Genomic DNA, 12213 nt, shown 5'->3' with positions numbered 1-12213 from the left:
TGGCTTCAAGACTTAAATATACGACAGGATACCATCCAACTCCTAGAAGAAAACATAGGCAAAACACTCTCTGACATCAACATCATGAATATTTTCTCAGGTCAGTCTCCCAAGCAATAGAAATTAGAGCAAAAATAAACCCATGGAACCTCATCAAACTGAAAAGCTTTTGCATAGCAAAGGAAACCCAAAAGAAAACAAAAAGACAACTTACAGAATGGGAGAAAACAGTTTCAAATGATGCAACCGACAAGGGCTTAATCTCTAGAATATATAAACAACTTATACAACCCAACAGCAAAAAAAAAAAAACAAAAACCAATCAATCAATGGAAAAATGGGCAAAAGACCTGAATAGACATTTCTCCAAAGAAGATATACAGATGGCCAACAAACACATGAAAAAATGCTCAACATCGCTGGTTATAAGAGAAATGCAAATCAAAACTACCATGAGATACCACCTCACACCAATCAGAATGGCCATCATTCATAAATCCACCAATAACAAGTGCTGGTGGGGGTGTGGAGAAAAGGGAACCCTCCTGCACTGTTGGTGGGAATGTAAACTGGTACAGCCACTATGGAGAACAGTTTGGAGATACCTTAGAAATCGATACATAGAACTTCCATATGACCCCGCAATCCCACTCTTGGGCATCTATCTGGACAAAACTCTACTGAAAAGAGACACGTGCACCCGCATGTTCATTGCAGCACTATTCACAATAGCCAAGACATGGAAACAACCCAAATGTCCATCGACAGATGACTGGATTCGGAAGAGGTGGTATATATACACAATGGAATACTACTCAGCCATAAAAAAGAATGACATAATGCCATTTGCAGCAACATGGATGGAGCTAGAGAATCTCATACTGAGTGAAATGAGCCAGAAAGACAAAGACAAATACCATATGATATCACTTATAACTGGAATCTAATATCCATCACAAATGAACATCTCCTTAGCAAAGAAAATCATGGACTTGGAGAAGAGACTTGTGGCTGCCTGATGGGAGGGGGAGGGAGTGGGAGGGATCGGGAGCTTGGGCTTATCAGACATAACTTAGAATAGATTTACAAGGAGATCCTGCTGAATAGCATTGAGAACTTTGTCTAGATACTCATGTTGCAACAGAAGAAAGGCTGGGGGAAAAATGTAATTGTAATGTATACATGTAAGGATAACCTGACCCCCTTGCTGTACAGTGGGAAAATAAAAAAAAATTATAATAAAAAAATAAAAAAATAAAATAAAATGAAGATTACTAGTCCTACCATATAGGTTTCTTATGAAGATTAAATGAGTGCATATATGTAAAAGTATTTATACATATACTGAGTGTTCATTTGTCATTAAGACTAAGGAAGAAGGAAGAAAAAATAGATTAAGTGGCTAATCAAATGCTAATCGGTTGACTGCCATTTTGTAAACTATTTGAAACTGACTTAAACAATTGCTTGGTTAAAGATCCTGACTTTTTGATATCGCTTCCAAAAAATTTTTTTTCCATGCCTTGGTGTTGCAGTGATCATTACCAATAACCACTGTGGCCTCTGAAGGGGCAAGCGAAATGGAGGAAAAAGCAAATAGCACTTGTAAAAATCAGGGGTGGGGGATGAGGAAAGGACAGGAAGAATGAACTGGAGATGAAGTTGCTTTGTTACAATTGAGGTTGTGGTAGTGCTTTGAGTGGGAAGAGGAGCCAGGAAAGTAAGATTTAGAGTAATATCTTCCTTCCATTCATTTTCCAAAACCCAGCTTGAATGTTCATCTTCATGCTGACCAAGGGCAGTACAGTCCAACAGAACTTCCTCTGATGGTGAAGAAAACCCGTGCACTGTGCAGAAGGGTGGCTTGAGGCTGCCCTGTCAAGTCAGCTCTAGAGCTGGGAGTTGCGGGGGGGGGGGGGGGGTGGGGGGTTGGCAAACTTTCCCTTAAAGAACCAGAGAGTAAATATTTTAAGCTTTGTGGGCTTGATGGTCTCTTGAAACCACTCAACTCTGCCAGTCTAGGATAAAAGCACCCATTGCCAAGCCTTAATTTATTTTATTTTAATGGCTGCACCTGTGGTGTATGGAAGTTCCCAGGCCAGGAATTGAATCCAAGCTTCAGCAACAATGGATCCTTTAACCCACTGCACCAGGCCAGGGATGAAAGCTGCTGCAATCTGATTTTTAACTCTTCCTACCAGAGTGGGAACTCCTGACACATGGATGCATGTAACTGTGTTCCAATAAAGCTTTATTTACAAAAATGGCTGCAGAGCTGGGCCATGGTTTGCTGACCCTGCCCCAGATGCTAGAGGGAAGAACAGGGGCTTTAGAACCAGAAGACGTAGGTTTAAACCTGGCTCATCAGCTCTGAGACCTTCAGCAGGCTACTCATATTCTTTGTGTAGCACTCTCTTCTAAGACATTGCTCACCTCCTGGGTTTGTGAAAATGGGGTGAGAATAATGTATATAACACTCCAGGAAACTGTCACATGGTAGAAAGGGAAAAATAAATATCAGTGCCCTTTCTCTCCCCCTACTTTGTTCCCAAGAAATAATCCTTTACTGTGTCTTGATCAGAGTGTCAGATCACTTCTTTAGAACTTAAGGCAAATAATAATTCAAGGTAGTGTATTCTCTTTCCTTCTTTCCTCCCTTCTTTCTTTTCTTTTTTCTTTTCTTCTCTCTCTCTCTCTCTCTCCCTCACTCCCTCCCACCCTATTAGGGAAGCAGTGCTGGCATATGGAAGTTTCCAGATTACGGTCGAGCTGCATCTTCAACCTACACCACAGCTGATGGCAACACCAGGTTTTCCTTAACCTACTGAGGAAGGCCAGGGATCGATCCCATATCCTCATGGATATTACTCAGGTTCATTACTGCTGAGCCAGAGTGGGAACTCCCTCTTTCATTTTTTAAAGTTTGGTTGAAGTGTAGTTGATTTATAATGTTGTGTTAATTTCTACTGTACAAAGAAGTGATTCAGTTATATAGGTATACACATCCACTCATATTATTTTCCCATATAGATTATCACAGGATATTGGGTAGAGTTTCCTATGCTATATAGCCTGTCCCCATTAACCAATCATTCCATATACCGCATTGTGCGTATGCCAATCCCAAACCCCCAGTCCATCTCTCCCCTCTTCCCACCTGTCCCCCTTGGTAACCATAAATTTTCTGATGTCTGTGTTTCTGTTCTGCAAATAAGTTCATCTGTATCTTTTTTTTTTTCAGATTCCACATGTAAGTGACATATGATGTTTGCCTTTCACTGTTTAACTTCACTAAGTATGATAATGTCTAGGTCCATCCATGTTGCTGCAAATGACATTATTTCATTCTTTGTTATGGCTCAATAATATTCCATTGTCTATATATACCACATCTTCTTTATCCATTCCTCTGTCTATGGACATTTAAACAGGGGTCCATGTCTTGGTTATTGTAAATAGTGCTGCAATGAGCACCGGGGTGTATGTATCTTTTTGAATTATGGTTTTCTATGGATAAGGGAGCATATTATATGTGTATGCTTGCCGGTGGTAATCTCTGTGAGGGTAAGGACTGTCCATGTGTTACTCCTCTCGGCTAGCCCGATCCCTAGCATTTGCCTTACCGAGTGTGAGTGCAGGGAATCTTAGCTGCAGTAGTTTGCTTTGTGTTACCTTGAGCTTGCCCAGCCAGCTAAGGCATTAAATGATCCCCAAATTAAGAGTCCAAGGCCTAAGCCGATGGTTTTGATGATTGGGACAACAGCAATGTTCCCTATAGATAAAACACAGAAGAAAGTTATTTCCAATACAGAAAACACATTTATTCATCGAATGAATTTTTATTTTACTTTCAATGGAAATTAAATTAATTAAAATTAATTAATTAAATTAATTTCAATGGAAGTTCATAGGATTTGGACAAATGTAGTAAACACAATTCCTTTTTTCTCTTTTCTTTTTTGTCTTTTTAGGGCCACGCCCGCAGCATATGAAAGTTCCCAAGCTAGGGGTAGAATTGGATGGCCTAGACCACAGTCACAGTAATGTGGAATCCAAGCCTCGTTTTCGATCTACACCACAGCTCACGGCAACATCAGATTGTTAACCCACTGAGCAAGGCCAGGGATCAAGCCTACATCCTCATGGATACTAGTCAGTGTCGTTACTGCTGAGCCACCATGGGAACTCTCCACAATACCTCATCATTTTGAAAAGAAAACAATCACATTTTTTTTTTTTGCATTAAACTTATGATTACAACTGCCAAAAGAACAAGGCTTGGGGCAACATCCTGCATAGAAAATGTTGAATTAGCTCTTTGCCTAACTGTACCAATGTATTTTACATCCTTAGCATAGGTCACTGTGTTATGCCTTTTTGCAGAAGCTGGTCAATGATCAAATTAGTAGTGACCAGGGAGTTCCCATTGTGCCTCAGTGATAATGAACCCAACTAGGATCCATGAGGATGAGGGTTTGATCCCTGGCCTCACTCAGTGAATTAAGAATCCAGGGTTGCTGGAAGCTGCAATGTGTTGCAGAAAAGGCTTGGATCTGGCCCTTCTGTGGCTGCGGTATAGGTGGCAGCTGCAGCTCCAGCTCCTATTCAATCCCTGGATGGGAGCTTCCATATGCCTTGGATGTGGCCATAAAAAGATTAAAAAAAAAATTAGTAGTGACCTTGTTCTCTCAGACTGGAACAAGGACCAACAACTGGCAGATGTCTTTGGCCCAATATGTCCCCAGGCTTTGCTCTCCCATGCTCACTGACTTATCTTCTGGATTTGTACACCCAGCACCTTCTGCTCTTGAGGGTCTCTCAGGACCAAATGAATGGCTGTTTTTTTTTTTTTTTTTTTTCAGTTCTTGACCCCCTCAACTGTTTTGCCATCTCCTCTTGAAAAGTTTTCTCTCTTGGTTTTCAAGATGTCTCATCTCCAGATTCCACCTCATTTCTCTCTTTCTTAGGCTTCTTCTCTGGCTACTATTTTTCATCAAATTTTCTGGACCGGCGTGCCCTCTAAATATTTTCCCTAGAACAAATTCCTCCTCTTGCTGTATTCTTCTTTAGTTTCAGGATTTCAGCTCTCAGCTAGAGACACATGCTCCCAGAGATGGCCTGGACAGTCTCCAGAGTTTTAATGCCAACAAGAGATTTCCAACCAGATGTCTCCCACTGTGGGAACATCGGGAACTTCAAACTGAAAAACTGCCAAGCTGAACTCATCCTTTTCCCTTTCAGACACAATCTTTTTCCTATTTTCCTCATATGTGTCAATGATAGCATCACTCAACAAGTAAGTCATCTATAATAAAATCCGTACATCACTTTTGGCTCCATCCTCTCCTCTACTTCCCACGTCCTGAGATCTACAGCATCCACATCTCAGCATATCTCAAATTAGACCCCCCCCCCCCAACCCACTGACTCCTACTGGTTGGTACCTGCTGGATGAGCATAAGTACTATGGGGGCGGGAGTTTCTACTGTGGCTCAGTGGTAATGAACCTGACTAGTATCCATAGGATGTGGGTTCAATCCCTGGGCTTGCTCTGTGGGTTAAGGATCCCATGTTGCCATGAGCTGTGGTGCAGGTCACAGACATGGCTCAGATATGGGATTGCTGTGGCTGTGGTGTAGGCCGGAAGCTGCAGCTCTGATTTGACTCCTAGCCTGGGAACTTCCATACGTCATGGTTGCAGTCCTAAAAAGCAAAAAAGTACTATGGTGGTTATCAAGATCTGCAGGATGAATGGTTGCTTCCTCTGTTCCACACTCCCGTTAGACAAAATAATCACTTAATAAGGTGTAAGCAAGGTATAATAATGAAAATTCTAGTGGAAATTTAAAAGTTAATTTTTTTCCTTCAACTCATGAACTTTACTAAATCACTAATTCTGTACAGATTCACCCAATAAAAGTTTTAACATTTAAAAATTTATTTTCTTTCAATGGAATTACCTCTAGAGATCCTTGATACTTAGGATTCTCTTTGCTAAAGAGAAGAAAGCTCTCCTGGGATGTATTTAAATTAATACAAGAAAAGCATTCCTGATTGGCCAAGCAAAGGCACAAACTCTAGTTATAGAATTTCCGACAATGATAATAAGGCAACAGAGGGAAGATTTATGTTTACTTTTGTTTTTCTACCAGTGCTTTTGAAATGATAATGTGCTGTGTTTACTTTTAAGGACAGGTCCCAAATATGATATTAGTAGAAACAACTATTTAATAAGCAATTTCTGATTAACATGCTAGAGAAAGAAAGGCCAGAGCCCTTAAACTAGTATATGAGTTGTGCTTGAACAGGTAGCAAGTGAAACTTCTTCTTTTCTTTCCTTTTTTGGCTGCTCTGCAGCATATAGAGTTCTCAGGCCAGGGATCAAATTCAAGCCACACTTTTGACCTAGGCTGCAGCTGTGGCAATGCCAGATCCTTTAACCCACTGTGCCAGGCCAGGGATTGAACCTGCTTCCTGTTGCTGCAGAGATGCCACTGATCCCATTGAACCACAGTGGAAACTTGAAACATTTTTGCTATAATAATTTTATATATAATTTATATACATAATAATTTTACTACAATAATTTTCTACCAGGAACTAAGAAAGAAGCCATTGAAAGGAAAGAGAAAATGCACCAAAAATATTTATGGAACATATAAATGAAAGAAACTAAATTTTTAATTTCTAGAATCTATGACTAAGGATTATTCAGAATTACTGTTTTTACAGTTTCCTTCTATTATGAACCAAATTTATTTTGATCACAGTATCAAATGGTAAAAGAAACAATATATATCATACATTACCTGTTGCCCAAATGCAGCCCCCAACCATTGCAAAAGGCCAAAACTTAGGGCAGTGTAATATCAGATTGACCACGACAGCAACTAACCATATGGCAGCACAGAGTACCCACTGGAGAAACATCCCTGGAAATAAAAGAAATTGGTGTCAGTAGTTCAAACTGATTTAAGGAAATCAGCACTTAGGAATATCAATGATGTTATAGGAATGGCCACAATGTATTGAATGCCTACATGTCAGACACTTTGCAGGTTTATTGCAATTCTTGTTACTACTATGCATCATAATTAACCCCAGTTCAAAGACAGAGAAAATAAATCTGAGGTGAAGAGACTTTTCCATGTAGGTAACTAGCTAATAGTCTGAAACACTGTAATGTGAACTCAATATGACTTCAAAGCTTGCTCTACACTGTGCATTCCTGCTTCACAGAGAGAAAGAATTTTCTACCAAAAAAAAGAAAAAAGCCAGAACGGCCATCATCAAAAAGTCTACAAACAATAAGTACTGAAGAGGGTGTGGAGAAGAACCCTCTTTCACTGTTGGTGGGATTGTAAATTGGTGCAACCACTGGGGAAAACAGTATGGAGATTCCTCAGAAAACTAAAAATAGAACTAGCATTTGATCTAGCAATCCCACTCTGGGGCATCTATCCAGAGAAAACTATGACTCTGAAAGACACATATACTCCAATATTGCACTATTTGCAATAGCCAAGACATGGAAACAACCTAAATGTCCATCGACAGAGAAAGAAGATGTGGTACATACACACAATGGAATATTACTCAGCCATTAGAAGGAACAGAATAACAGCAATTTTAGCAACATGGATGGATCTAGAAATTATCATGCTAAGTGAAGTCAGTCAGACAATGAGACATCAACATCAAATGCTCTCACATGTGGAATCTGAAAAAAGGACACAATGAACTTCTTTGCAGAACAGATATTGACTCATAGACTTTGAAAAAATTATAGTTTCCAAAGGAGACAGGTTGGGAGGTGGAGGAATGCTGGGGGTTTGGGATGGAAATCCTATAAAATTGGGTGGTGATGATCATGGTACAACTATAAATGTAATAAATTCATTGAGTAATAATAATAATAATAAAACCCAGTTCCCATTGTAGCTCAGCAGTAACAAACCCAACCAAAAACCTGAGAATGTGGGTTCAATCCCTGGCCTCACTCTGTGGGTTAAGGATTTGGCATTGCTGTGAGCTGTGGTGTAGGTTGCAGACTCAGCTCAGATCTGGTGTTGCCGTGGAGGTGGCCTAGGAGGGCAGCTATAGCTCCAAAATGACTCCTATCCTGGGAACCTCCATATGCTGCAGGTAAGGCCCTAAAAAGAAAAAAAAAAAAAAAGAATTCTCTACCAGAGTTCCAGAGTTTTGGCAAGACCAAGTCTACATATTTTTATTCAGACAGTATGCCTAGGGCTATTCCTCACCAAAGATAGGGCAGTAAGAACCTCAGAAGAGCCCAACAGTAATTCAAACCTTTTGGCATCATATGTTGTGCCACTTTAGGATAAAGATAAAGTCATTTATGGCCAGATGAACCTAGACTTGAGAGCCTGCAAGGAGTCAGACAGTCCAAATCAAAGAATTAGCTTTCTGGTCAGGGCCTCACTCTCCTTTCCATGCTCTGCACTGCCAGTTACTTGAAGGTCATGTGGTGACAGGAGGTATATCTGTACCTTTCTGAGGCTTAGAAGGAGGGTTTAGAGATTAAAACAATAAAAGAAAAAGTCAACATTGGAAGAAACACTAAAGTAGTTGTGACAATGTAGCATTATTGACTATATTGGGAGGTGTTTGGTTTTTTGCCTATTTCTGTTCAATTTCATGATAGAGATAAAAAGGCTGTCCGCCTCTGAGACAAAAAAAAAAGTAAGAACATAGAGAAGAGAGGGGGTTTCATTTTATAAATTCTTCATTTTACAAATGAGAAGCAGAATAACATAGCTGAAGAGGCTTGCCTGAGCTCACACAGTTCTTGTAAAACACCCCAAAGCCAGGTCCTCTACCCCTTACCATGTTTTTTGTTCTTTCAGTAGTTTTTCTTCGTGTTCTAACTCCAAAGAGAAAAAGAAGAAAGACTCTAGAGAAAAAGGATTTGTAATTCTATTGTCAAAGTAGTATAAAGACAAAAGGGATTGGGGTAGGAACACAAAGTGACCTACCAGGCATCCACCATAGCATCTCCACTTACCTCTCCTAGCTGTAACGTGAACGGAGGGAGACAAAAACAACCAATACTTTTTCTTCCCTAAAATGCACACTACAGTCAGCTCTACTATAATATGACATGCACCTTCCTAAAAATCACTGTGCTGTGTATGATCATGTGATAAAACCTACAGAGCTTATGGGGGAAATGGGGCTGAGAACATAACACTCAAAAGCTTTATCAATAGCAGAGGGATAAATTAGGAGGTTGGGATTAACAGAAACACACTACTGTATATAAAAATAGGTCACCAACAAGACCTACTGTATAGCATAGGAAACTCTACTCAATATTTTGTAAAAACCTATAAGGGAAAAGAATCTGAAAAAGAATATATACACACATACATATATATAAACACATCCATCATACACACACACACACACACACATTTGCATAAGTAAGTCACTTTGCTGTACACCTGAAATTAACACAGTGTATATCAACTATACACACACACACACACACACACACACACGTGTGTGTGTGTGTGTGTGTGTGTGTGTGTGTGTGTGTGTGTGTACCTACTGAGCCACTGCTTTCTTTGGCACAGCAGGTTAAGGATCCAACATTGTCCCAGCTGTGGCACAGGCTGCAGTGTGGTGATGTTTCAATCCTTGGCCTGGGAATTTCTGCATGCCTCAGGTGACGGGGAAAAATATATCTATCTATAAATATACATATATTTATATATCTATCTATAAATATATATAACTACATATGTTAATATTAATTTATTTATATATTAACATATATATACATACATATATATATATATATATATATATATAAAACTTCATCAACTTACCGAAAAAAAATAGGAGCCTAATAAAAATGGTAGTAGAGTTTTATACTGGTTAAGTGGTTAAGAAATTCACAAATGCTACAACAAATAAGGCACTTTATCTTGAAAAGGACCTGAGGTTTGCTTATGCAGATGGACATCATAAGTACTGCATGTTGTGAGTAATTGTGAATGTGGTGAGTGAGGTTTCAAACACCAGAGGTGGATGGGTGCTAACAGAGATGGTGTTTGTTGAGGAAGGGTGTGAGCACATTTTGTACCTTTCTGTGTGTCTTTATCCATATGGGTATAGTTTTCTGTGTTCACCTAATGTTTGTCAAAGTTTAAACTGCATATAAGCAAACATAAAATTCACGTTATGCTCAAATTGTTCTCTATTATATTGATTGTGTTGTAAGTCTGTGTTTGCAAAACAAGTGTTATTAGCAGAATCGACTAATTTCCTTTTTTTTGTAAACCTAACAGGTTTGGCTGAAAAGCTTTCCTCCTCCTAGCTTTACCATGAAACACAATCTTATGGTTATGCTATACTGACTAACACTCAGAGAAGCTGTTATGGGCATGATCAAATGATGTGTTTTAAGCTCTATTCATTTGGCATCAGGTATAGCAAAATTCATTTTATAGCCATTATTTTAAAAAGACCAAAAAAGTGAAATCACACTTAAAAATAATTTAAAGTTAAGTGAAGGAAAAATAATTACCATCACCAGTATCATATTTTTTCAGTGGTACAAAGTTTGAGCCAAACAAAACGATGGCTACAGTAGAGGAGATGAAACCGATGGTGAGGTCTGTTGCATTATTGTTCATGGTTCAGGAACTACTTGCGAGCCAGCTGGTTACTTAGGACTTGATTTTCTTTTCGAGAGCTTCTGAAATAAAAAGAATAAAAATGAAACAAGAAATTTGCAAATCTGTGAGCAAATTGTGATTGATATATTGATATTTATTGAAAAAAAAAGTATGCTAAGGTTCCTCCTTCCAGATGAAGGTTAGGACATTATGAAATTATGTTCATTATGTTCATACCCTGTGTCCATTCATTCATATTATCAGTTATTTTATCAAGAAGTATTTTTTATCACTTGCCTATGAGACAAAACAAACTTTGGCTTCAGGTCTTGAATACCTAACTAATTGTACCTGGGTACAATTTTTGTGATATTCTAAAGAAATTCTCTTGTGTGGGTAGATTGGTAAAATGAACTGTGCACAAGACTTGTGTGAAGACTTTGAGAAGTTATCAGAGCCTTCCAAGCAAAAACTCTTCTATTTGGAACATGAGCTTAAGGGCACATTTAGGTTGCACTGCTTCTAAACAGTCAGGATTCCCTAGAGGCAAAGACACTTTCTTCATCAGTAGCACCCCTCCGTGTGCAATAGTTTAACTCATTCATGAAATTCTCTCATGATATTTTAAAAAACTGAACACATAGAAGAATCTCCTAAAGACGTCTGTCTTCAACAATCTCCTTATCTCTTGAAGGTGCCCAAAATGGCATAGTAGCAAGACCCTGACTTCACCTCCTCCCATGGACACACCAAAAATGCAAATATTTACAGAGTAACTGTCAGTGAAAGTGACCTGAAGAGCCACAGAAAATATCTCCTATAGCTACAGATACAAAGGAGGGACCACAAAGGGAGGAGGGGTGGGGATGCCATGCTGTCAAGACCAACACTCCTGGGTGGGTGAACCACAAACAGGAGGATAAGTACAAGTGCAGAGATGTCCCCAAAGAGTGAGGGGCCCAGGCCCCACATTGGGGTCTCCAGGCTGAGGATTCTACACAGGGAAGATGAGTTCCTGAACTTCTAGTATTGAAGGCTAGCGAGACTTGCATTTGGGAAAACCAGAGACTGTAGGAAACAAAGACTCTGCTCTTAAAGGGTGAACAAAATCTCACATACTCCAAGACCCAGGGCAGAAGCATTAATATGGATGGAGCCTGGGTCAGACTGCTTGCTTATCTTGGAGAGTCTCCTGGAGAGGCAAGAGGGGACTGGAACTTACCCTGGGGACAGACATTTTTAGGAGTTCATTCTGCCATAAGGACACAGTTGCTGGCAAGCACCATTTTGAAGTCCTCCCCCTAGCCCATTAACTGACCCCACCCAAAGGCCAGTTGGCACGAGTTGTGAGACATCTCAGACCAAGCTGCCAGAAATGCAGGGACACAGCCCAAACCAGTAACAGCATAGCAGAAACTATAGATAGGCTCCCTCTTAAACCCTGAGTCTCTCTGGGACTTGGCCTTATCAGGTCAATATTAGCCCTGGGATCCCTCAGGTTTGGCCCTGTTCACCAGTTGGCTGACACCAGCCTGGGACCACTGGGCCTTTACCCTTCCCATCAGGAAGC

The 12213-nt window shown here is 39.8% G+C and overlaps 1 protein-coding gene across 1 annotated transcript in view; it reads right to left on the bottom strand.

Annotated features, from left to right (window-relative positions):
• TMEM144 (transmembrane protein 144) overlaps positions 1-12213 on the bottom strand; it is a 70837-nt gene that overhangs the window by 42018 nt on the left and 16606 nt on the right. Inside the window, exons 2-4 of the mRNA XM_047799362.1 lie at positions 10553-10723; positions 6810-6932; positions 3673-3772 (exon numbers count right to left, since the gene is read on the bottom strand). Of these exons, the coding sequence (XP_047655318.1) occupies positions 3673-3772; positions 6810-6932; positions 10553-10661 (332 nt within the window). The 5' untranslated portion in view covers positions 10662-10723. The remainder of the gene's footprint in view (positions 1-3672; positions 3773-6809; positions 6933-10552; positions 10724-12213) is intronic.

This window comes from Phacochoerus africanus, chromosome 10 (assembly GCF_016906955.1).
Source record: "Phacochoerus africanus isolate WHEZ1 chromosome 10, ROS_Pafr_v1, whole genome shotgun sequence".
NCBI lineage: Eukaryota > Metazoa > Chordata > Mammalia > Artiodactyla > Suidae > Phacochoerus > Phacochoerus africanus.
Note: the sequence above shows the minus strand (reverse complement) of the source record. Positions and strands in the feature narration are given on the sequence as shown.